Raw genomic sequence first — 25,151 nt, 5'->3', positions numbered from 1 at the left:
AACCAGGGTCTGGCAACAGCAGCGCAGGAAGGGGCTGGTCTGCCGAGGGTCAGGCAGGCCCCGGTGTGAGGTGCTGTCGTGTGCGGGCATCACTCTGTGAGTGAGCGCTGATGGACCCAGCACTCCTCTCCAGGGCTCTGGGCCTGCAGGTGGGGCCAATGTCCCCTAGGACTGGCTTCTGCCTCTGCCCAACAGTGTGTCCTTACCTCAGAAGAGGGGCTCTTGAGAGCTTCCCAGATCTCACGGCTGATCTCTGCCCACTGGTGCGAGGGCCCTGGACAAGCTGGTTGTGGTGGTCAGCCCGTGGGGACTGAGACCATGTCTGCAGTAACGGGGTCTGGCAGTGGCTGGACGTGGGGCTGGGGCTGCGACGACAGGGATGAGGACCACGAAGGATGGTTCCAGGCAGGTGGTGGCATTGTGGGAGGGGCAGAGGCAGAGAGGGAGGCATGGGGAGCCCGTCAGGCAGAAGTGCCCAGGGCACAGGACAGGAGGGAGACAAGAGAGCCCAGGAGGGAGATGGGAGAGCACAGGGCAGGGGACAGGGGAGCCCAGGATATGAGGACAGGGGAGCCCAGCTCGTGATGAGGGCTGTGGTTCCAGCCCTTAGTGGTGTGGGAGGAGCAGGGCTGAGAGGGGCTGTCCCCCACAGGATTGGGCTGGGATCCTCTGACCCCTGCAGACCTGGGGAGTCCGAGGTCATTAGGATGTGAGGTCTGGGTCTGCGGGGGAGCTTAGTTTACTCCTCTTGCAGTGGGCGATGGTCTCCAGATGCGGCCAGAGCTATTTGAGGAAGAGGGCTGGTTCCTCACCCTCTCTCCGACTTTGTCATTGGGAAAACAAGGCTCACCCCTCCAGCTGACCCTCAGGCACCCCACAGGGTCCAGCCCTGGCAGGAGGGGTCCTGAGGGAACCTGCCTGTCCCTCCCTTGCCCCAGGCTAGAAGGGCTGTGACCAAGATGAGAGACGCTGAGCGGTGGGCTCCAGGTGCCCTGTGGTGCTCCGGTCTCCTGCAGCTAGTGATGCTGCAGGGGTGGTGTAGTACCCCAAGGGGCCTGTGCCTGGCTCTGGGGGCAGCTGGAAACTGGACACCTGGGGTCACTGGGGGAGGCAGGCTCAGGCCACAGGGTCTAATGTGCGCGGGGCCTGGGGGCATCCGGGTCTGCCACACAGGAGGCCTTGCTGAAGCAGACATTGGAGGTGCCTGTGGGCAGCCCAGACCTCTCCCTCCAGCCAGTCATACCCTGGAAGACCTGGGACTTCTCCTGGACCTGCAGTGAAGCCCCTGGCTCAGCGTCCCAGGCGGTGCCAGGCTGCCCCCTTGCCAGGAGAGCTCTGGGGGCTCCAGAGCTGCTATGGAGCTGAGCTGTCCAGCGTGGCAGCCAGTGTGGATGTTCACATTTATTAGAATGAAACAACATGTGCTCCAGCACACGAGGGACCAGTGGCCAGAGCATTAGCCATGTCCCAGAATAGAGTGGGGCCCTGGTACCCAGGGCATCACTGCCACACTGCAGTGCCAGACTGCCCTCTCCCCCTTGCCCTTTCACCTCTGTCCTTTCCCTGCCGGCCCCCTCTTCCCAGCCAGCCTTGCAGGGTGTGGGTTTAGCCCTGGCCTCCCTCCCGGGGCCCCCAGCTCAGGGTCAGGCTTGGCCAGCATGAGCCTGGGGAAGGATGCACTGGAACAGGGATGTTTCCTCTGAGTGTCACTTCCATGGGCCTGGCCAGAGGGGAGGGCGGGGCTGGGAGTGCAGGCGGGCCTGGCTGTGCCTTGTGCTGACCTGCGGGGGTGAGAAAAGAGCCCCAGAGGTGCCCTTCTGGCCGGTGTTTCCTCTCTGGGGTGACAGGCAGCACCTCGATGCCCTGCTTCCCTGTGGCCTCTGCCAGGCTGGGGACCCCATCCCAATGCCACGTAGCACCCCACTCCTGCACCCCTGCCCACCCCTCAGGGCCACTCGCACTAATGCGCCTGCTGTTTGCCGCAGTCACTGCATCCAGCAGATCCTGGAGGCGGTTCTCCATTGCCACCAAATGGGGGTCGTCCACAGGGACCTCAAGGTGAGTCCCCCACCCCGCTCTGTGCCAGGTCTCTGTCGTCTGTACCTGCATGTCATGTAAAAGGGGGGCCCTGGGGTGACAGTGCAAGCACCAGAAGATGCTGTGTGTATGGGGGGCATGTGCACCCGTGTGTGTGCGTGCATGTGTGAGCATGTGTGTGCACATGTGTGTGTAAGAATGTGTATGTGTGTGCACGTGTGTGCACATGAAGTCTTGTGTGTGCTTGCACGTACCTATGTGTATGTGCATGCGTGTATGTGTGTGTGTGTCTGCACACGTCCTCCCAAAGCCTCTGGGCTCCAGGGCTGAGAGGGGGCAGTTGTCAAAAATCAGCCTATTAGCGCATGTCCACTTGGGGTCTCGCTTTCTGGGCTCTAGTTGAGATGCAGACCTGGCAGGTGGGACACAGGTGATGTGCGTGTGGGTGGGGCTGATGCCTCTGGAGCAGGGCGTGAGAAGCCTGGCTCAGTGGTTTGCACACTTCCAGCCCTTTCTCCAAGTCTCTGTGGCCCTTAGCTCTGCTTTGGGCACAGTGGCTACAGACTGTTCAAAAGAAAGTTTGTCACCCCCAGGGCGCATTGTGGAGAGAGGGCCCTCAGGAGGCACAGCAACACTCACTCCTCCTCCCTCCTCCTTCCTCCTCTCTCTCCGCTCCCTCCCCCCTCCTCCTACTTTCTCCTCTCCTCCCTCCCCTTCTCCCCCTCCTCCCCTCCCCCTCCCTCTCTCCTCTCTTTCCCAGTTTCTCTCTTTCTCCTTTCTCCTAATCTCTTTCTCCCTTCTTTGATGTCAGCTTTCTCCAAGGTTGGGTTCGGGTCAGTTTCTTCTCTGGGGAGGGGACCCTGGGCCTGTCATCCCTGCTGAGAGATCCATTGGTGGTGTTTGAGACCAGTTTTTCCCATGGGTGCTCACGCTGAATGGGGTCACGCCTTCCTTGGGCTGTGGAGGGGTATGTATGTGAGCTGAGCTTTGGGGGGCTGCTCTGGGATGATATCACACAGATATCTGTGTCCTTCACGTGTCCCTGCCCCCTCTCTGCACATCTTGTGTGGTCTGTGTCCTTTCACGTGCCAGCCAGGCCCGCTTAGCCTGTCCACCTGTCCCACGGGTCCCTCTCTGTGTCACAGTGTCTTGTCTGAATCGGCCTCACTCGGGGCCATCTAGGAGGAGGGGCCACAGGGGAATGGGCACACAGCCCCACGTTGTTCCTGGACTACATGATTCATAGGTGTGACATGAGGGCAAAGAGAATCCTTGTTGAAAAACAGAAAAAGGGGTCAAAAGGAGTTGGGCCCCCATCTCCTGTCGGCGGGGGAGTGCAGACTGGCGCTTCTCTAGAGAGGACCCCATCGTCTTGGCTTCAACAACCCCTGGGGGAGTGGTCCCGCGGTGGGTTTGCTCTCCGCCAAGGTTGGGGGGTGGGGAGAGAAGGGGGCTGGTGCCGTCCCACGAGCTGTGAGGGAGCCAGAGGGGCAGAGTGGAGCTGGAGGCACGGCGTCGCTGTGGGTGCCCAGCCTTCCTGGCGTCTCGCTGATCTCCAGGGTTGGAGCGCTGGTTTGTTTCCTCTGGGTGGGGCGTCTGGTCTGTAGAGATCAGGTCCAGCCCCCAGCTGCTGTCCCTGCGCATACCATTTTAGACTTCTTGATGTGGGGTGCACCAGAGAGGTTGGGGTCCCCCTGTCCCACTCACATTGGCAAAATCAAGATGTTCGGGGCCCTCCAGGCCGCGCTGGGTGGGCAGGGTCATGTTCCCAGGGTGCATCATATGGGGGCGGGGCCTCGTCCAGCCAGCTGTGTGGGGCCGGGAGAAGCTCTGGTTTCTGCCACGTGGGGCTGGCAGACTTCATCGATTCTTGTTTTTTTTTTTTTTTTCTGTGAGGAGGACCAGCCCTGAGCTAACATCCAATGCCAATCCTCCTCTTTTTTGCTGAGGAAGACTGGCCCCAGACTAACATCCGTGCCCGTCTTCCTCTACTTTATATGGGACGCGGCCACAGCATGGCTTAACAAGCGGTGCGTCAGTGCACGCCCGGGATGTGAACCGGCGAACCCCGGGACGCCGCAGCCGAGCACACGCACTTAACCGCTTGTGCCACCGGGCCGGCCCCTTCATCGCTTCTAAGGGCCATTTGCTGCCTTCTGACACCTCAGGTTTACCAGCAGTGTTAGCGTGGTTTAGTGGCGGCGTTTGTCTGTCTTGGTAGCACTAAAGTGGCAGTGTGGTCTCAGCCAGCCTGCCTGTTGGGAGGGCAGCCTGGCGAGGGGGCCGAGGGCCAGGGGAGCCCTCTGGCAGGCAGGGTCAGGGAAGCCCAGCACCTGCAAGCTGAGTGCCGACTGTTGGGAGGTGGTGAGGCCAGTGGGACAGGCTGGGATGGGAGGGGCCAGTGTATCGGAACCCCCTTGGGCCCTCAGGACCGAGTGTCCCCAGTCAGGGGACAGAAGCCATCTTTGCACTGCAGCAGGACAGGGGACGAATATCCTTCCAGCTCGAGCAAGGGTACTGCTCCCTAGGGCAGAGAGGCGTGTGCGGGGCCTTTCTCACCTGTGGGTGCTGGATGGGGACATGGTCAGAGCAGGCCCCTTGGACCCAGCTGGTGGGGCTTGGTAGATGGATGTCCTGCACTGCCCGGGCTGTGGGGGCCCTTGGTCGTTCCTCCTTGCCCTTTGGGGGTCATCATTCAGCAGGAAGTGTCTGAGCCCCCCAGCAGTCAGCCCCCCCACCATGTCTCTGAGCAGCCCAATATGGGGTGAGGAGGAAAGCCCCTCTGCCCATGGGGGTCCGGCCCCCTGCATGGCCTGCCACAGCTTGTAGGGTGTGCTCAATTTTGGTCCCAGCACCCCCAAGTTCACTGTTGGTGGATGTGAGGGATCTGGGCTCACACTCTGAGAGCCAGCTTCCCACTTCAAGGCCTGGGTTCCTGTCCTTGCCCCCGGGAGTGGGGACAGGCTTTGGGGTGCAGGCCCAGGGGCCCGGGACTCTAGGATGCCCCAAAGCTGCGGGGGCCCAGAGGGTGGCAGCGTGCTGGGGGCACAGCCATGTGGGAGGGGGTCAGACCTGTGCGCTTCTGTTTTGTCCCTTCCCTCCTGTGACACCCCCGGATGTAAACCACTCGTCCTTGGGCCGATTGCCTTCCCTGCAGCCCGAGAATCTGCTCCTGGCCAGCAAGTGCAAAGGGGCCGCAGTGAAGCTGGCGGACTTTGGCCTGGCTATCGAGGTGCAGGGGGACCAGCAGGCCTGGTTTGGTGAGTGCCCGGCTGGCAGGAGAGTGGAGGGCTGTCAGTTGTTCCCCACCCCCTCCGCCGCCCCCCTGGCCCCTCATACCTCCTCTTCCCCTCTCACTAGGGTTCGCTGGCACACCAGGCTACCTATCCCCAGAGGTCCTGCGCAAGGAGGCATATGGCAAGCCAGTGGACATCTGGGCATGCGGTGAGGCTGGTGTGCAGGGCAGGGGGTCGCCGACGGGGAGCGGTGGAGTGAGCCACCCCTGGGCTGCCCCTGCCCCAGCCAGGAGCCCCCTCCCAACCCAGACTAGAGTTGCTAACCTGACCCTGGCTGTTGCTGAGAGCCCCACCACCCCAGTGCCCGCCCTGCACTCAGCAGAGTGGTCTGGGCCAGAAGGAGCAGCAGTTGCACAGGTGGAGGGGTGGGAGCCACGCACACCACCTTGGCAGGGGGCTCCCGCAGTGGAGGGGGCCGGCCTTGGGCCTCCCCTGTGAAGTAGGGTGACGGTGTGGCAGAGATGAGGGAGTTGTTTATGCTGTTCTGCTAACGTGAGGGTCTCCAAATAGTGAAACATTGACCCTCACTATAGGGGGGACACTTGAGGACTCCAGTGCCCTCATGGGGCTTGCTGGCTTCAGGAGGGGCCCCCGTCTTAGTCAAGGCTAAGGAACTGCCTGAGGGGTCCACAGCTATTAAATGCCAGAGTGGGGCATCTGATCCCCTGGGGTCACACACTTGACATCGTGTGGCAGTGTCCACCCACTGGCATGTGGCTGTGTTTGTGCACTCCATGGGATGCAGGGACCAGCTCGGGGCTGGGCTGCAGGGGCTGTGGGGTGGTGGGGCACAGGGAGTGGGGGTCTGGTGCAGGCTGGGGGCTGTGGGGGCTGCAGGGTGGGGGCGGCACCATGAGCCTTGTGCCCTCCCCAGGGGTGATCCTGTACATCCTGCTTGTGGGCTACCCGCCCTTCTGGGATGAGGACCAGCACAAGCTGTACCAGCAGATCAAGGCTGGCGCCTACGACGTGAGTGAGGGACCCCTCCTGACCCTGAGGCAGGGAACGGGTGACACCACCTGCGTCTCAGAGTCTGGTAGAGTCTGGATGAGACCCCTTGGGAAGTCTGGCTCCTGCCTGGGGAGGGGGCTTCAGGCTCCCCTGCATGTTGTTTCTTTTTCTAGTTCCCATCCCCCGAGTGGGACACGGTCACTCCTGAAGCCAAAAACCTCATCAACCAGATGTTGACCATCAACCCTGCCAAGCGCATCACAGCGCATGAGGCGCTGAAGCACCCGTGGGTCTGTGTAAGTCGCCTTGGCCTTGGACGCCCCCCCGGCGGATTGACCCTGGGATCCTGTCCTCACACCTGATGAGTCCCCTGGTTTCCTGGGTTCTCATGGCCTGTGGCTTGGGACACGCCCGTGGGTCTGCGAGGTCTCAGTCCCTGGGAAGGCAGGAGCTCCATGGGTAGAGAAGACCCAGTGCTGTGTGTGAGGGGATAGGTGGGCAGGGGGCCTGGGCAGGGGGGGATGGGCGGGGATAGGAGGCTGGGGGGACAGGCAGACCGGTGGCCTCACCCTGCAGTGGGTGGCTGGTGGCTCTTGGCACGAGGGCCCCAAGAGCCTGAGCCCTGCTGCCTGAGCCTCCCCTTGATCTGTCTCTTTGGAGCCCCCTCGGGGTCAAAGTTGATGCCCCTCGGGCTCCTCACAGCATGTGACAGCCCCTCTCCCCACAGCAACGCTCTACTGTGGCCTCCATGATGCACAGGCAGGAGACTGTGGAGTGCCTGAAGAAGTTCAATGCCCGGAGGAAGCTCAAGGTGAGACACCGACTCCAGTGCCCAGCCCGTGTGCCCCATGGTGCACGGAGCTGCCTGTCCCCTCGAGTGCCCCTCCCTGGGAGCAGCTGGAGGGGTCCAGCAAGTCTGGGGGGCCAGAGGCTGCGGGGGAACCAAGCACCATCCCAGACCAGACTTAGCTCCCCTCGGCAACGACACCAAAAGGGCCCCAGACGTGGGCCTGGTCTCCACGTGCAGGACCGGCACCTCCTCAGCCACCCTTGCCCAAGGCTCCATTCCTGGGGTGCCCTCTGGTGGGTCCTGCTCTCTTTAGTGTGAGCGAATTGGGAAGCTTCTGACCCGGGCAGGTTTGGTGAGGACAGCAGCCTTAGTGTGAGGGACGGAGGCAAGGGGAGGTGGGCCCTGGACAGGGAGGGAGACCTGACAGAAGCTGTCTGGCGCCAGGCCCGTCCTCCCTAAAGGCTGCTCTGAGCTGAGGGTGAGTGCCCAGGCCTGGCCCGGGGCCCCTTGCTGGTCTCCCCAAAGCGTGTCTGTGGTGCAGGCCCCCCTCAGCGCTCTGGGCCGAGAGCGCATGTGGACATGCTGCTCAGGGAGAGGAGGAGCCGTGGGGAGAGGCAGACCTCCAGAGGAGCTGCGGTGACTGGTGTGATTGGTTGGCAGTTTAGGGCCCAGGGTGTGTTACTGTTTTAATTCTCGAAGTAGTTGGTTTGTCTCGGTGCAGCTGGCGAGTTTGCAGAATTCTCACCTCTGAGTAAAGCTGTGACCTGAGCCCTGCCAGGCGCCCACAAGCTGAGGTCTCAGCTGGTCTCCTGGCCGGCAGACGGTCCTGGCCTCAGCTGTGTGTCTCTCCCCAGGGTGCCATCCTCACCACCATGTTGGCCACGAGAAATTTCTCAGGTGAGAACAGCCTTCTCCAGGAAGAGCAGGCCTGCGGCAGGAAAACTCCCAAATAACCTGCTGCTAGTGCCTGCCCTTTCTCTCCCCCTTGGCCCCTCTCCTGCCCTCCGAGATCCTGGGCCACAGAGAAGGCCTGGGCTCCCCAGCCGGGTCCCTCCGAGGACGACACCCAGGGTCCGCCCCCACCAGCTCTGGGAGGCCACCCGGCACCAGCCCCTGTCCCTGCGTGTTGGATCTCTGTGTCCTCGCCTGGCAACCCAGTGTCTGTGCTGCCTGCCCAGGCCCTGCTCCGTGTGTCTGTGCAGGTGTGGTTGGCACCTCTGTGGCCCCGTTGTCCTGACTCCTCTGACCCCCCGGTTTGTGTGGGAGGACCCAGGACCTCTCTGCTGAGCTCCGGACATGCTGGCGGCCGCCTGCCCCGTCACTGAGGGTGGGCAGGGCTGGGGGCGTGCGGCCGCTCCGGGGGGGTCTGTCAGCAACCCTGAGGCCAAGGGCCCTGGCTGGCCTACCGGGGACAGTGTGCCCCGAGTGGGGCCGGCCGCCCACTTGCTGTCCTGTGGCTTGTCTGTTGCCCGCCACACTGGATGTGGGAGCGTCTGTGGTCCGTCTTCTTGTTCGTTTGCATCCGGCACCCCCATCCTGTTACTCTTGCTGTGATACTGTGCTGCCGGGACGGGGGGCATGCTGTCACACCAATGCTAATAGGACCTGTCCTGTCCGCATGCCCGGCTGGGCACTGAGAAGCCCCGCTGGGGTATTCTAAGGAGAAAGGAGGCAAATGCTTTCAATTGTCAATCGGTCTCCATCTTGTTTTCACTCTCCTGTGAAAGGGGTTCTGGAACCATCCGTCACCTAAACCTTGACTCTAATCTTCTTCTGCTTCCTTTGTCTCTTCTCTTCCCTTACCTTGCCCACCCCGCGTCTGTGTCCGCCCCTCCCTCGTCTCTAACCCGGTGCTAACAGTGGGCAGACAGACCACCGCTCCGGCCACAGTGTCCGCCACGGCCTCCGGCACCACCATGGGGCTGGTGGAACAAGGTAGCTGTCCTTGACCAAGGTCCCGCCTGTCGGCATGCGGCTCCCCTCGCTGCACGCGGCCGCCGGCCGGGCCTCAAGAGCTGCCCCAGAGGCCCCGGGAGCCCCCGCTCCCGCTGGGGACACGCCCTGCAGAGCCCACCCCAGGGGCAGGGAGGCAGCCCCCACTGTCCTAGCGGCCTCAAGCCCGACCTGTTAAAGGAGGGGCCGGGTAGGTGACCCCTATCTGTACCTCATCCTCATGTATTTGACTGAATCCCTCTGTCCTGGCCCCTGAGTCGGGTCAGGAGACCCCTCTGGTCAGAGTCCTTTGCTCTCTGAGGCTCTCTCCCCACTTGTCCATCATGACCCCCGTTCAGAATGACCTTGACCACCCCATGGGAAGCCTCGGACCTGCTGCTGGGGGTCCAGATCCTGAATGGGGGGTCCTGGGGAGAAGGGCATGGAAGCAGAGACACTGCACTGAGAAAGCCTGCTCACCACCCCCATGCACCCCTGGCCTGGCCTGCACCCGCCCCAGGAACCCCACACTGTGCTCCCCGATGCTCGCACGGAGCTGGTGGTCTGTGCTGAGTCCCACACATGCATGTCTACCCTGCGAGCCCCCGGATGGGGGCCTTAGCCACCCTGAGAATGACTTAAGGCCTCCTCTTAGTTCTTTTACAAGGCACCCCTCACCTCGTGCCAAACCCGTGAGTGCAGAGGCTGGTTCTGCCAACCTCCTCCTCTGGGTCATGAGGGACAGACCTCCCAGGAGTCCCAGGCCAGCTCCCACACAGCTGACTCTGACCTTGATCAGGCTCCATGAGAGCTAGCAGACCCCAAGACCCCCTAGCAGGTTCATGGGCACAGCTCGAGCCAAGAGTGGTGCAGCTTTAGGGCGGGCAGAGCCAGCCGCAGCTGAGGGCTGTCGCTGGTGCTCCCCAGAGCTGCGGGGCTTCGGTGAAGCCCTGCATCTCCTACCCGTCCCTCGAGCGTCAGCTGGGGACAGGGCGCAGCTGAGCTCCTCCCAAGCCCAGACCCTGTCTTTCCTGCACGTCCTCCCCGCTCCTGCCCCAAGACCAACAGGGTGCGCAGCCCTACCCGCCTGACCAGAGAGCCCAGATGTTCCTGGCCCCCTCCTCCTGGGGTGTCAGGACAGGGCTGTCCTCAGCAAGGAGGGTCTGTGCCCATCCTGTGAGTCCATTGGACATGTTCAGCAGGCAGACCCCACGCGTCATCCTGAATCAGCTTCATGTTCCAGGCCTTTCTGGAGCACCTGAGGTGGGGGGGTGGGGGCAGAGTCAGGGAATGGTGAGACTAGGGACTCCTGGCGAACCCTGCTGCTCAGGGATGGCGAGTGAGGCAGGCGTCTCTGAGCCGCTCTCTGCCCGGGGCTCCTGCCTGCAGCGCCCGCCTGCCTGCAAGTGGGTGTGGGGCGACGGTGCATGAGGCCACCTGCATGTGCGGCTCCGCCCTGGGGGCCAAGCGCCACTCTGTCCTGGGGGGTGGTCAGTGCATGTGGGCAGAGCCCAGCATGGCTGACCCGGGTGACCAGCTAGGGGATGAGGGTCCTCCTGCTAGGTGAGCCCACCTCAGCCGGCTGTGCCAGACTCGACAGACATGGCAGGTGGGGGCTTCGGTTCCGAGGCCATAGCTTCTCCGTGGATGACGGCCTCTGGGGTAGCGCCCCTCGGCTAGCAGAAGACCAAGTGTCTTTGTAGAGGTGTTGCAGTTCATCAAAGCGCCCAATCAGGTCTCGCTTTGCCTTCACGGAGAGGAGTCCGGGGCAAGCTGTGGGGTGGCAGCGATGGCCTGACCCTGATGATCTCGGGCGGAGTAGGGTGGGGCAGAGGGTCTCTGCTTGTCTCCCGGGGGTCTGGGGCCCCTGTGCCTACTCGGTCCACCTTGGCTCTGTATTAACGCGTTTGACTTAAGAAAACCCAAAGGAGGCTCCCCAGTGTAGACAGGAGTCAACAGGATTCTGGATTTAGTCCAGGACAGAGACGGGAATTTCCAGGAATCGCAGTAGCCAGGAGCTGCGCCCGGGAAGGGCCTGACCATGCGTCCGTGCTGTGCCCAGATGTGTGCAGGTGTTGGTTAAAGGAGGAGTGTTTGGGAATTGATTAAAAGGACAGGTGTCTGCAGCAGGGCTTCCTGGAGCTTGGGCCACGGTGGTGGCCGCCTGAGTCCCCAGAGGGGCTTTTGTCAGGGAGCAGAACTGTTCCCACTTCAAGGAGCATGGCCTGGATTGCGGTTTTGATAGATTCAAGGACTGAAGGGACCATCTTAAGGCCCAGGACTGTCCCCAGGTCTCCGTCCGCCTCCGCCCAGGGCCTGACCCCGGGGAAGACCCGGCCGACTCCGTCTCCGCTGAGGGTGCCAGGCAGCCCCGCGCCAACCTCTCAGACCAGCACCAGCAGTTCTACCTCAGAGCCATCTGGGGGCGCTGCTGGCCAAGGCTGCATGGCTCTGGGGGGTGACTCTCCCCAAACCACCAGTCCTAAATTGGGGCGTCGGGGTCAGTTTGCTTCCCTGCTCAGCTCCCATGACGAGTGCCTTCAAGATGGGTTGGGTGCCTCTTTCCTCCAGGCCCCTGGGAGGAGCCCCTCTCCTAGCAGCTGACCAGCCAGCACGGACAGGGTCCCTGGAGACCTCAGCATGACTCCCACTTCGGGGGAGGTGGGGTTCTCCTGTGTGCTGGAGGTGGGGCCAGGAGCAGAGAGGTGAGGTCAGTGGGGAGGTGAGGGGCCCTGCTGGTTAGGGACAAGGCTGTAGGCTGGCCTGTCCCTTCATGATGAGTTACAGGGAGGCAGGTTGTAGCTGTCACCAGGGGAGGTTTCCATGGTCCCTGCAGTGGGAAGTGGGACGTGGTCCTGAGAAAGTGGCATTTCTGGTCCTGGGATACCCTTGGGGCAGGACTGCCACTGCGTCAGGGCATGGTCCTGAGTGCGGCCTCACTAGGTGGGGCCACACCCTTGGGAGGATGAAATGCAGAGCGGGCAGGCCCAGGGGCTGAGGGAAGGGGTGGCATGCAGATCCCACTCACTGGGATCCTGTAACGCTTCTCATGGAGTGAGGCCCACTGGGCGAGAGGGACGGGCCAGGAGTCAGGCTTCTGGTTGAACTCTGCCCCGTGGAACCTGGGAGGGACACTTTGGAGAGAACTGACAGGTCTGTAGGGGAGGAAGGCTGGGAACTGAAACTGAGCCCAGTGTGGTGGCGCTCGGACAGCCCCGCAGGGCCCTATGCCGAGTGTAAACACCTGTGTCCCCACGCAGAACCCAGAGGGCAACAATGGAAGGTGGTCAGCAGGCAGCCACTCGGGACCCGGCCTGGTTCCTGCACTGGGGACCCTGACCAGTGGTTCTCAAACTGAAGCAGAGTCAGGATCCCCTGGAGAGCTTGTTGAACAGATGCCGAGGCCTCCCCCAAGTTTCTGCCTCATGAGGTCTGGGGTGGCCTGGGCCATGTTGCTGGTGGGGTGCCCCACTTTGAGAACCACTTGTCTTTCTGGGTCTAAGTGTGCTGTCTGTCCCATGTGCGGGCCCCGCGTCAGCGGCTGCCAGGGATGTTCCTGGCAGGAAAGGGTCCCAGCCTGGTCCCTCTGAGCGGGCAGACCCCACTTCAGGGCTGGCCAGCAGTAGCCTTTGGAGCTGGTAGTGGGAGCTGTGCCCCCTTCCTTCCTAGCCTTGGGCCTGGGGCATGGGACCCCACCCCTCTGGCGTCTGACCCCTAGCTGCTTCTCTAACCCGCACCGGCCCCCCCGGGCACTGCTTGGCTCGAGGGCACGGGCGGGGCGGCGAGGCAGGACAAGCTGTGAGTCCTGGGCAGCAGACTCGCACTCTGCCTGAACACACACAAATCTTGTTTTCTTTCTCTCTTCCTTCCTCACTCTCTCTCCTCCTCTCCTCACCTTTCCTTTTCTGTAAGGTAAGCTGACTTCTTTTTTCCTTTTTGTAGTTCTTGTAATTAAATCTAACTGCTGTGGAGGGCACAGATGCTGGGTGTGGAGGGTTGGTGACAGGTCAGGGCCTCCGACTGGAAAGCAGTCGAGGGGGAGGCACAGCCAGGCCTGCCCTGACCTCATCTGGGGATTGTTTGGGGTGAGACAGGTGTCTGCTGGGCCTGGGTAGAGGAGTGATAGGAGGCTGGGATGCAGGTGGCCCTTTGGACTCGTCCCCACATGTGTCATTCTGCTGACTGTACTCAGAGCCCAGGGTCCTCGGGGACTTGTGGGCAGGGAGGCCCGTGTCAGCCCCAGCCAGCACTGCTGGAGTAAGGCCAAGAAGTGGCTCCAAGGCTAGGGCTGCCTGGCGGTTCAGGAGGGAGAGAAAGGCTGCCCCTTGGGTGCTCTGAGCCCAAGGCCTGGCCATAGGGGCAGAGCTCTGAGTTCTGTTGGCCAAGGGAGGGGGCCAGGAGGCCGAGAGCGGGCAGGCACCTGGGATTGGGAGAGCCCCTCCCTAGTTGAGTGGGCAGCTGTGGCCCTGCCACCCCTGCCCGAGAACATGGAGAATTGCGGAGGGAAGCCCACTGCCTAACCTGGTGCCCCGTCTATCCTGTGTTCCCGTGGCTGGTGGGGCAGCGCCCTGCCTTCCTCTTAGCAGAGCCTGCATGCTGCCTGGAAGCCAAGGGTCCCAGGTGGGAGGAGAAATCTTAGTGTCCTCCAGGGTCGTGGAGGATGGCTGGGGGAAGGGCATGTCCTGGGGACAAGGGTAGCCCTGGCCAAGCCTCCCCCACAGGCCTCTCTCAGGACAGCCTGGCTCAAAACTGAGCACAGATCCGCTTTGTCCTCTGCTGGGCAGGCAAGCCACCCCTACCTCAGGACCTTGGGCTGCCCACTGGCTCTCTCTTGGGGTAGAGGTCACAGCCCCAGAGCCTTTCAGGCCCTGAGCTGCCTCCTGCCAAGGTATTGGGTTGCAGTGGATGCAGGCCCCTCACTCATGATGCCTGTTTCCTCCCAATGCAGCAGCCAAGAGTCTACTCAACAAAAAGGCAGATGGAGTCAAGGTGAGGCTGGGCCCTGGGGCCTGGGGGGCTGGAGCCTGCAGCTTTGCCCCGCCCCCAGGCTTCTGCTGGCCCCTCTGCACTACACTGGGCAGGCCCAGGGAGGGGTGTGGTCCTCCCATTCTCCCCCTAATGGCTCCCCTTCTTCTCTCCATAGCCCCAGACGAATAGCACCAAAAACAGTGCAGCGGCCACCAGCCCCAAGGGGACGCTTCCTCCGGCCGCCCTGGTACTGAACCCCTCAGCCCCCTGCTTCCCGACCCTCCTGCACCCTGGCTGTGTAGTGGCCGCCTGTCTGGAGGCCTGGGGTTGAGGTGGGGTCCAGCCCCAAGCCTGTCTCTGACAGGTGACACTTGGCCCCTCCAGTCCCCCTGCCCTTCAGGTGTGGAGGGAGGGCCACCCCCTGTTCAGGCAGGTGCAGGGCTGTGCGGGGGAGCCCCTCTGGTGCAGAGGACAGGCCCTGCCGCTCCCCCACCCCGTGCTGACTTGTGAGCCAGCAGTGAGAGGCCTTCAAGGGGCCTGTGAAGCCGAGCCCCAGGACCCAGGTGCTACCCTCGGCTCCTCCACCCTCAACAGGCAGACGCAGAGCCCGGGCAAGGCCCGCTGTGCAGGGGGCTCAGCCCGGGGTGGGGAGGCCCTCTTGGGCACTGCAGGGCCGCGCCATCTGGGAGGTGGGGGCTTTGGTTTCTCCCCAGAGTCTGGTCTTCGCTTCTGAGCTCACCTAGTGGTCTGGAGGGAGACAGAGACTCCCTAGCAGGTTTCCTGGTGACTGCCCAGCAGCAGTCAGAGGGGTTTGCCATCAGAGTCTGTGCCCTGCAGGCCCCAAGGCAGGTGCGGGGAGATGTACCTCCAGGGCTGTGCTGGCCTTTGGTGCCCACAGCGAGGGGCTCAGGGGCTCCCACTGGGGCGGGTTGGGCAGACACGAGTTCAGAGAGAGCAGCTGGCTCTGGCCCTTGCTTGAGGGGTCCTGTCCAGGGAGGCCCCACAGCTGCTGGTGCAGGGTTGTGGCTGGGGGGCGCTGGTCCTCCTGCCCGGGGCACTGTGTGCCCACCGTGGCCCGTGTAGAGCAGGCCGTCCCAAGAGGTTGCGGTTTGCTGGTCCACAGGTTCTGAGTTTGCTGGAGGCACGTTTGGCGTCCCCACGGGCCCCAGGCCCCACTTCTGGGACCTAGCCCCAGGCTGTGCATGGGACGGCTGGGCTTACCAGATGGCCATCCACCACGTGGGGGCGGCCTTGGCCCAGGAGGGGGGCTCCCACACGACAGCCTGCAGCCAGCCCTGTCTCGGACCCCATCCATCCCATGTGCCACGCCCACCCCGATGACATCTTCAAACCTGTGCCAGGGCAGAGGGTCTGGGCAGCCAAGGGTGGGGAGGGCACGAGGCAGGGCGCCCAGGGTGCTGCTTTCACGGCCGCCCTCGGCCCAGGCTCTCCATCACCCACTGTTGCAGGTGCCCACCGCCTGGGCAGATCTGCTTGTTCCAGCCGTGTGGTCCCTATCCAGGTCGCTCTCCAGCCGCTCTCCTCCCTGCTGGTCATCTGCTCCCTGCATCCCGCTCTGCTCCCAGCTGCCTCCCTCTCCCTGGCTCCTGCTGTGGGGCCTCCACTCTGCTCTTCTCACTTCCCTCTTTCCTCCTCTACTTCCTTCTTCTGTAGGAGCCTCAAACCACGGTCATTCATAACCCAGTGGACGGGATAAAGGTACTGCGCTCTCCTTGTCTCCAGCCTGGGAGCTTCTGCTCAGGCAGAAGGCAGACCCCTGGCCTGGGGAGGGTCTGGGACGTTGACCCTGGGGAAGCCTGTGCTGGGGGGGCAGGTGTGCAGTGACCCCTCCCACAGGTCCATGGGCTGCTCCCTCGGGGAAAGGCCCCAGGTGTGGCCCTTGGAAGCACGGTTGTACCAAGTCCACCATAGACACGGGAGCTGGGGCTCCCTGATGTCCAGAGTGGGGTCTGCTTCTCAGGACCCTCCTGGCTGCGCTCCACTCTCTCCATCCTGTCCTGGCGGTGGCCAGGCACAGCATAGCCAGGAGCAGCTGAGTGCAGGGCCCACTTCAGAGGGTCTCAGGGGAGAAGGGCTGCCATGGGCTGCCCAGCACGCCCCCGAGTGTGGGTGAGGAGGAGGGGAGCAGCACAGACCCCGTGACCTAACCCATTGCTCACCTCTGCCGGCCACCTGGCCCCCAGTGCTTCTTGCTCCCCCCCGCTGCTCCTCTCTGCTCTGGCATCAGCTCCCATCACATTGGCATCTTTACTCTGGGGCCAGGGAAGGGGCTGGCTCTCTGGGGGGTGGGAGGGAGGGGCAGGGGGGCGAGCTGTGTTTCTAGGACCAACATCGCCCCACCCACTCCCAGGCCTGCAGCCAGACTCCCACTGGGCCTGGGCCTCAAAGGGCCCCCACACATCCTAACCATGGGCTGGGACCAGGGGGACCGCCAGCCAATGCCTCTCAGTCCACCCAGACTCAAGGTGCAAGGAAGGGCCTGGACGTCCTCCTCACCTCGTGGCCAGGGATGGGTGTTCCTTAGACCCTGTGTCTGGGGTGAGGGTCCTGTTTTTCCTGCGAGGGGCCTCTAGACAATCTTCTGGGGCTGTGGTGTGAGCCCTGATCCTATGACATGCAGAACTCCCCATCTCTGGCCCAGGGCCCAGAGCAGTGTGTCCAATCGGGACTGGAGGGGGGTCCCTCAGGGACCCTGTTAAGATGTGCCTTCTGAGGAGCAAGCAGTTCTCCTGGGGACTCTGTGACAGGTGGATGGCACCTGGCTTTTTATCTGCAAGGCAGTGAGCCATGTGTGGGGCCAGAGGTGCTGCTACCTCTTCTTTGTCCTCTCAGGCCATCTGAGAGGTGAGGCCGGGCCTGGCTGGATGGTCCAGGCCTGGGAGGGCAGGTGGCCCTCTTCTAGGGAAGGAGGTGTGGGTGCAGCTGCACTATGCCTGGGCCTGGCCGAGGTTCTGAGGACCTACTGGAAACTTCCTGCTCTGTCTGCCAAAATGCACAGGCTGTGGGTGCCTTCCGCTTCACCTGGAGTCTTGGAATTTCAAAAAGCCTGCTTTCCTCTCTTGTTAAAGAGAGATGTCTGCGCAACAGTCTTTACCCTGGCAGGTCTAGTTGCGAGAAGGTGAAGCCCAGGCCCTCAGCCTCTGGGGACACGAGTGGCTGAGCCCTGGGGGTGGGTGACCCCTGGGGGCCGGCTTGAAGTTCCAGTGCTGCCTGCAGGTTTCTAGGGCCCTGCAGCCTCGGAGGGGTGCCTCCAGCCCCATGGGAGCAGTCTGGGGGCAGAGGCCACGTCCTGATCCGCTGCCTCCCCGTGTCTCCCCAGGAGTCATCCGACAGCACCCACACCACCATAGAAGACGAGGACACAAAAGGTACCATCTGCTCCCCACCTGCAGTGGACGGCAGGTGGGCTGTCAGCGGGCGGGGTTCCTTGTCCAGGAGCTGGGACAGGAAGAGGCTGGGGGTCTGCGACGTGGGTGTGTCCTCTGGGGCTGACCCTGCTCAGCAGCTTCAGGCACACCAAAGCCAGGTGCCAGGCCCGCACAGCGAACAGTCTTGGACACAGCGTCCAAGCAGAGTCTGGCCGCCCGGGTGCCCTGACCAGTGAGGAAGCCACCGCCCTGCATTGGGACCATTTTCCACGTGGTCCCCCACTCACTTTGGGGCCGGGTTCCCAGTTCCCATGGAGGAAAGAGTTCGTGGTTGAATTTGCTCAGTTTCTTCTCTTAAAGTTCCTTAAACTTGTGACTCTGGCTGGCTGGTAGTTGTTAAGTGGAACCGCAGCAAGGGGGTTGTTTCCTGGGCTCTGGGCATTTCCGTGTGCTCGTTGTGGGAGTGTGGGTTACAGAGAATTGCGTGCGCTCCACACTCAGGGCTCCCACGCTGAGCTGGCCAGTGGGCTTCCCTGTGCCCCCGAGGCCCCAGGCACCCCCTTTCCACTCTCGGCTTTCTCTGCCCCCCTAGGAGGGGGTCTGGCGCCCCACTCCATCCAGCCCAGGCCACCCGCCACTGCATGGGGCCGCCTGACCTCTTGGCCACACATTCTCGGGATAAGCCCCAAGCACCCTCAGGGCTGCCCCGGGCCCGGTAGCCAGCCACTTTGCCAGTTTGGGGGATGCAACAACTCTGTCCTGTGTGTCCCCCATACCCCGGAGCAGAGGTGAGCACAGGGCTTTGGCCCCTGGACACAGGGAGAGCGGACGGTCGCGTGGTTTCCCCAGACTGAAACAGGCCCCGAGCCATCAGCCTGGAGGCCGCCCAGGCCTGCCTAATGCCCTGTCCTCGAGGAACCTCGAGGTTCTGCCCCTGCTGTGGCCGTGTGGGGGGCCTGAGATGGCCGGAGCCTGCAGGACAGTGGGGGAGAAGACTGGCCTGGCTAGCCTCGTCCCGACACTGACCCCCAAGCCACCCCTTCTCTGGCTGGGAGAGGGTGGGAAGGCGCCGAGTGGACTTGCGGGCAGGCAGCCCACACACTGAAGGGCGGGGGGCCCTGGGCCTCTTGCCTCAGCTGCGCCGTTCATCAGACGCAGAGAAGTCCCGGCGGGCACAGGCGTGGCCTCTGCTGGCCCCGGCTGGCACCACCTGCAGCCCTCCCATCCCAGTGGCCGGCCCAGGAAGGCCCCATGTCCAGCCCTGAACGGGGTCCTGTGTTTGCTTCATACACCTGTGATCCACAGCCCTGGGCACGCACGGGGGTGATGCTGCCCCCAGGAGCTTTTGGATCCCACCCCACGGTCTTGGGTGGCCGCAAGCTGAGGTTCTCCAACCGAACCCCCCTCATCCTTGCCCTGTCCCCTTCTCTCCTGCGCGCCGTTGCCTGCCTCCTGTTCACATCTTGTCTGTCCACCCCAGTCCCCAGGGTCCCTGACATCCTGAGCTCCGTGAGGAGGGCCTCAGGGACCCCAGAAGCCGAGGGTCCCCTGCCCTGCCTGTCTCCAGCTCCCATTAGCCCCCTGCCCACCCCGTGTAAGTAGCTGGGCCCCTGCTGCTGTGGGGGTCTCCTTGAAGCGCCTGTAGCCTCTCTCTGAGGGGACACTCGAGAGCCAAGGGCCAGCCCCCCAAAGCCCCCCCATTGAGGATCTCTGACTGCCTCTGTCCCTGGAGCTCCTCTGTGGGTCTTCTCCACTGGCCTGTGGGGCCTGCCTGGCCCACCTTCCTGTGAGCTGCAGGCAGACTCAGGCCTCACTCGTCTCATGTCTGGGGGTTTCTTGCTGCTGAGGGTGCAGGTTGGGGCGAGGGGGCGGGGGGGGGAGGAGGGCGGCGCTTCCTCTTCTCCCGCCTCTGCCCGTGTCGCCTCCTCATACGTCTGCCTCCTGTCCGCCCCAGCCCCCAGGATCTCTGACATCCTGAGCTCTGTGAGGAGGGGCTTGGGGACCCCGGAAGCCGAGGGCCCCCTGCCCGCCCCGTGTAAGTAGTGCCCCCAAGCCTGCTGCCTCTGCTGCTGAGTGGCTCGCTGCACCCTGCCATGCACGGCCTCAGCTGCCCCAGGCTGGGCTGCCCGGGGCCTGACTAACTGTCCAGGCTGGGCGTCTAGGCACATGCGCTAACTCTGCAGGGCAGCTCTCGGCTTTTCCTTGGCTCCCTGGGGGCCTAGCTCCCCCCATGGCTCACTCCTCACCTCCCGCCCGCACTGCTGTCCAGCCCTGGGCCTTTCCCCCAGAGGGTCTCCCAGGCCCAGGGCAACCGGCAGGATCCCTCTGAGGCCGCCCACCCGTGCTGCCTGCCTCCCTTAGGCCGTCTGCCGTGACCTTTCCAGTCACACTGGCCTCACGGTGCCCCACAGCCTGAGCACCCAGCCGGGGCCCCAGGGAGCCCATGGACAGGAGCCATGACAGGAATGCCTCCTGACCACGGGCCTGTGGGCTTAAAGGGAGAAGAAAGGGCCTGGCCTTCCTGCTGGACCGGCTTTTCCACGGTGGGGCCAGGATCGTTCCTCTGGATGCTCCTTCACTCACTCATTCCTTCATGCACCTGTCAAGCTGACACGGTGCAGTCACATGCTGAGTGTCATCCTCTGTCTTCAAGTGGGCCAGGCTGCCTCTCCTTGGAGGGCACCCTCTGCCCACAGCAGCTTTCCATCCTCCCACCTGGACGGACAGGTGCAGATGCACCTCCCCCTGGAGCCTCCCCCTCGTCCCCCACATACTCCTGTGTTCCCCACTTCCTCCCACAACCCCCTCTGTCGCCCGTGTCCCCCTCCTTCCCCTCATGACCCCCTCTGTCCCCCCACATCCGCCCATGACCCCCTCTGTCTCCCATGTCTCCCCACTTCCCCATGACCCCCTCTGTCTCCCCACATTCCCCCGTGATCCCCTTTGTCCGCCATATCCCCCCACAACCCTCTCTGTCTCCTTTGTCCCCCTACTTCCCCCCATGACCCCCTGTCCCCCCATATCTGCCCATGATCCCCTCTGTCCCCCATGTTCCCCCACTTCCCCCCACAACCCTCTCTGTCCCCCGTGTCCCCCCACAACTCCATCTCCCGTGTCCCCCCACAACCCTCCCTGTCCCCCTCTGTCCTCCCACGTCTTCCCATGTCCCCTCATTCTCTCTGGCTTGGCTCATTAGCCCACAAGTTTTCTCTCCTGCATGCCTCCCCCCCACCACCGCCTGGCTCATGTTCATGTCTCGTCTGTTCCGCCCCAGCCCCCAGGATCTCTGACATCCTGAACACAGTGAGGAGGGGCTCGGGGACCCCAGAAGCTGAGGGCCCCCAGCCCTGCCTGTCTCCGGCTCTCCCAGGCCCCCCACCCACCCCGAGTAAGTAGCACCTTGAGTGGCCCTGCTGGGTGCTCCTGGGGGTTCACAGGAGTGTTGTGACCCCTGGCTGCAGTGCGCTGCCTCTTTGCTCTGGAAAGGGGCCAGCTGTGGGACCAGAAAGGAGGGCGCAGGGAATTCCACATGAAGGTGCCGTTTGGCCTCAGAAAATGGAGTTCGTGGCTAAAGGCATGCGTGTGTGGAGGCCTGTTGTAGGGAAGGAGGCTCTCCCGCGCTCTGCAGGTTTTTCCACAGTGAGGACGAGGCGCCTGGAAGCTGAGAGGACTGGACCCTGCGGGACAGTGGACACTGTCGGGAGTGGCTGGGGTCGTGTCTGGGGTCATGCCCTGGCTGGGGTTGAGGGTGGAGAGGCAGTGCTCTTGGATGCTGATGTTAGGGCTGGAGGGCGAGGAGGAGAAGCACGGTCTCCGCGGGGCGCTGGCGGGGCGCTGGCGGGGCGGGCGGGGTGGGGGGGCGGGGAGGTAGGCACTGGGCCCGGCAGGGAGGAGCTGGCGCTCTAGCCCATCTGCCGACTGCCTGCCAGTATCGCTTACAGGGATGGATGACACCCCAGGGCTGCAGCCACCCCCACCTCTGGGGAGACACCGGGCTGGGGGTGGCGTCGACGGTCTCAGAGGAGAGGCTTCGGGGCCAGGGGCCGGGCATGGCCGGGGAGTGGCTGGGTGAGTGCTGGGGTCAGGGAGGGTGCTGACCCCCACCCACCCCTGACAGGCGAGGCCTGGGGGCCAGGAGGGGACGGAAGCCATGGGAGCCGTCGGGGGAGGGCGGGGGACTGCGGCCTGCTGGCTAAAGGCACCCTGAATCCTTCCCCTGGCCAGGGGACATGGGACAGCCTCTAGGAGAGCAGTGACCCATCAGGAGTGCTCTGTGCTTGGCCTCAGGGATGAGGGACCAGGGGCAAGGGTGAGCGTGGGGCTGCTGGGCCCCCCAGGCCTGGCTGAGGGGATTGGAGGCAAGTTGGCGGTGAGAGACTAGAGTCTTACTGGTAATGGAGATGGGGGGACGCTGTGGTGGGCACAGAGGGGAGCCTGTGGGGGCAGTCAGAACCCCCTCCTTGTGCAGCGTCTTGTCACAGCCCCTGGTTTCACAGATGAGGCAGCTGAGGCGTGGAGACGTGGAGGGGAGCGCCCAAGGGGCACAGCAGCCTGGGTGGGGGGCTCTGAGGACAGGACCTGTCGTGAGCACTGAGCTTGGGGGGCTGTGACACAGGTCTATCCCTTTAGGGGTCTGTGCCGAGGTTTGGTAGGGGAGGTGGAGGCCACAGAAGGGGCCATGAGCAGGATCGAATGGAGGGGGACATGGGGGCCTGAAGCCGGCAGGTGTGGCTGGGCCTGTGGGGATAGGGGCACCTGGGGGTGGCAGAGAGCAGACTCAGAGCATTGCAGGGACCGAGAGCAGGGGGTAGCCCCCACCAGGCTGCCTCAGGGAGCGGGGTCCCTGCTCCTGGGTGTGCTCCTGAGTCTCCAGCGTCCCAGCTCTTTGAGTGTTGAGGGGTCTGCAGGTGAAGGAACGGAGTGGGGTCAGCCCGAAGAAGGGACTTCTGAGGGGCCGTCCAGGGTTGATATCTGACTCCTAACTGGTCTGAGTGGGTGACTGCCAGAGCCGGGGTGCCCCCCACCAACTCTGGGACCAGGGTCCATCTCTCCCAGCAGTGAGGCCCCGACTGCAGGGGGCCATCCCTGGGGTGGGTCGTGGGTCTCCTCCTTTCTCGGGAATGCACCAGCCAGCTGTCTTAGTGTGTAAATGGGGTCGGTCCCACTGGCCCAGGCCATGTTCTCCATAATCAGGGATTATGCACAATCCAGGCTGATCCTCTGCAGCTGTCTGTTTGGGGTGGTTGGGGGCTCCCATCACCCTTGCAGCAACTGAGGGACAGGGCTTGGGGCCAGCCTGGGGCACTTCCCCTGGACCCTCTGCCAGTGGATGGGTCTCCAAGCTGTTAACTCGCCCCGAGAGAGCCGGAGGGAGCGTGGGGGCTCCAGTTCACCTCTGGGACCCCTCCTAAGCCCACGCCCCTCAGCTCTGTCCTCCTGGTGGGGGGCAGCTTGTCCTCAGCTTACAGACTTCACCAGCCGGGGAGCCCCTCGCTTGTGTGCCACCTGGGGAGGCGGGATGGCAGTGCAGGGCCGGGTCTGGGCAGCAGCCGCTCTGCAGGTCAGGAGCGTCTGGCCGGCTCCTCGGCCGTGACGGGGCCTGTGTGGCCTCAGCTTCCCTGTCTGCAGAGCGGGCACAGAGGCTTCGCCCAGTCTTCGGGCTTTGAGATTTGTGTTATGACTACACATCTCTTCTGTTTACTTGATGCTTTTTCTTTACACTGAGGCCCATTTAAAATTTCAGTTCATTTAAAAGCACTCAGTATTACTTCATTAAGTGAAAGATTGGGCTCGGGTATTGGGGTGTATGGAGACTTCTCCTTGACGAGAGTGGCAGGGACGTGGCCGGGGGGCAGGCACCCACCCTCCACAAGCCCAGGGGGGCCCCGGGGCAGAGGCGTCTGTTGGGGGGAAGCTGGGCTGCAGTGAGAGGAGAGCGAAGCCTGAAGCTTGAGGCCACTTCCACGAAGGTGATAAGTGAACCGGAGAGGGGGGTGGCTGAGGCCCCAGAGGAGAGAGGGGCGCTTGTAACCAGGAGATGTCCAGGCAGAGCGCGCTGAGGTGGGCGGGCTGCCGGGGAAGCCACTGAGGGGAGGCGCATTGTGACTGGGCGGGTGCAGGAGGAGGTGGGAGCCGAAGGGTCAGATGCTGCTCCGGGGCCCAGAGGGTGAGGACGAGAAAGGCACTACGTGTGTCCGGCCAGAGCTCGTGCCGCCCGACGCTGTGCAGGTGGACATGGGTCCTGGGTTTCTGCAGAGACAGCCCTGAGCCCAAAGCCTGATGCAGTCCAGACACAAAGTTGAGTGAGAAACAGAAACAAGATGGTAGCAGAAGTGCAGCCGGGTCAGAGGGGGTCTTCTCAAGATAGGGAAACCCCCTCCTGCTTTCAGGTCAGTCCGAGCACACACACACGTGCACACACACACACAACACGCACATGTGTGACGTGCCCACACTCCCACGACACAAGCCCAAGTGCCCTAATGTGCACACACATGCACACACCATCTCTTCAGGTGTCGTGGCGCTCCGTCTGCCGTCACTGTCTGGAACCCGTGCAGCACAGCCCAGGCTCCTAGCACCTGCATGGGCACGCCTGGGCCCGCATGCAGCACGCAGCCTCTTCTGCTGTGGACTCAGTCCATCCCCAGGGAGAGGGAGCACCCAGACAGCTGCAGGAGCTGGTGGAGGGTGAGTGGGCAGCCCCACTGCGGGCGTGGGCACAAGCTTCAGAAGGCTAAGCGCGCCCCTGTTAGAGGCAGCAATGCAAGCTCTGGGAATGTAGCCCGCGGGTCAGCACAGAGGTGCATGGACGCACAGCTGGTGTAGCTGTGACTGGGCGGGAACCTGTGGGGACAGCTCCGGGATCCTGCTTTCAGTGCACTTCTTGGGTCTCAGTTTTGCCACAGGCACATTATTGCTTTAAGAAATCACCATGATGTGTGTGTGTGTGCCTGTGTGCACATGCGTGTGTGTGTTGTATGTGCACTTGGGTGTGTATATATCTGCATGGAAGTGGTTAAGCACCTAACTCAGGGCAGTACTTCTCTGGTGCGAGTGAGTGAGAACAGATTGAGGGGAACATATGCATCTGCAGCTATATCTGTGAGGTTTTATTTCTGTAAAAAACATCTACAGCAAAGATGAAAATCATACCGATTTCGACGAGCAGGGTGTGGGCTGTATTATTCTCTCTGCTTCTTCCATATGTTTAAAATATTTTGCATGAAAATAAATCATAAAGAGACAAAGGGGGCCCCCAGGCGAGCACCCTGGGGCTGGCCTGTCTAGGAGCAGACGCTAAGGGGGCAGGAGCCCAGAGGAGGCCGGGGTGGAGGGTGCAGGCTGGGCAGTGACGCTGGAGGGCGGGCACGTGGGCCCAGAACTGCAAACAGGTGGAGACTGGAGGAGGTGGGAGGCCAGCCGGCTGCAGGCTTCCAGGGAGAGAAGGGGTGAGGCTCCGGACTCTATTCCGCTCTGCCTGGCCCTCTGCAGCCCTGCTCCGGGGCCCTCGTGTGGAGGCCTCGCCTGAAGCCCCCATCCCCTCCCTGCTTCGAGAGCAGCCTTTAGTAGACACCCCTAGAGAGTTGTTGGATGCGATCGAAGGATACGTGAGCAGAGCCTGGTGGGCAGAAGCCAGGAAGGCTAGTCACAGTGTCCCGGCTGCAGAGGGCCTGGGTACATGGCCTGGGGACTGGGCGGGGGGGGCGGGGGGCCGGGCGCAAGTGGGTTGTGGTAGGCTTTGCTTCCTCTTTCTGCGTTTTCCAGACACAGTTTGTGCTGTGGATG

At 63.0% G+C, this 25,151-nt stretch overlaps 2 protein-coding genes across 3 annotated transcripts in view; one reads left to right on the top strand and one right to left on the bottom strand.

Annotated features, from left to right (window-relative positions):
• The window catches only part of OGDH (oxoglutarate dehydrogenase), a 385,968-nt gene extending 367,041 nt beyond the window's left edge, over positions 1-18,927 (bottom strand). The window contains exon 1 of the mRNA XM_058534728.1: positions 18,921-18,927. The gene's annotated coding sequence lies outside the window, so the exon portion shown is untranslated. The remainder of the gene's footprint in view (positions 1-18,920) is intronic.
• Positions 1-25,151, top strand: part of CAMK2B (calcium/calmodulin dependent protein kinase II beta) — a 94,851-nt gene that overhangs the window by 66,480 nt on the left and 3,220 nt on the right. The window contains exons 6-20 of one of the 2 annotated variants that reach the window (XM_058534735.1): positions 1,986-2,058; positions 5,195-5,297; positions 5,398-5,481; positions 6,208-6,302; positions 6,458-6,580; positions 7,012-7,095; positions 7,929-7,971; positions 8,935-9,009; positions 13,955-13,995; positions 14,150-14,221; positions 15,649-15,693; positions 17,315-17,363; positions 18,844-18,957; positions 19,318-19,398; positions 20,638-20,751. In XM_058534735.1, the coding sequence (XP_058390718.1) occupies positions 1,986-2,058; positions 5,195-5,297; positions 5,398-5,481; positions 6,208-6,302; positions 6,458-6,580; positions 7,012-7,095; positions 7,929-7,971; positions 8,935-9,009; positions 13,955-13,995; positions 14,150-14,221; positions 15,649-15,693; positions 17,315-17,363; positions 18,844-18,957; positions 19,318-19,398; positions 20,638-20,751 (1,196 nt within the window). The remainder of the gene's footprint in view (positions 1-1,985; positions 2,059-5,194; positions 5,298-5,397; positions 5,482-6,207; positions 6,303-6,457; positions 6,581-7,011; positions 7,096-7,928; positions 7,972-8,934; positions 9,010-13,954; positions 13,996-14,149; positions 14,222-15,648; positions 15,694-17,314; positions 17,364-18,843; positions 18,958-19,317; positions 19,399-20,637; positions 20,752-25,151) is intronic. The other variant, XM_058534734.1, reaches the window with a different exon arrangement.

This window comes from Diceros bicornis, chromosome 41, assembly GCF_020826845.1.
Source record: "Diceros bicornis minor isolate mBicDic1 chromosome 41, mDicBic1.mat.cur, whole genome shotgun sequence".
Lineage (NCBI taxonomy): Eukaryota > Metazoa > Chordata > Mammalia > Perissodactyla > Rhinocerotidae > Diceros > Diceros bicornis.
Note: the sequence above shows the minus strand (reverse complement) of the source record. Positions and strands in the feature narration are given on the sequence as shown.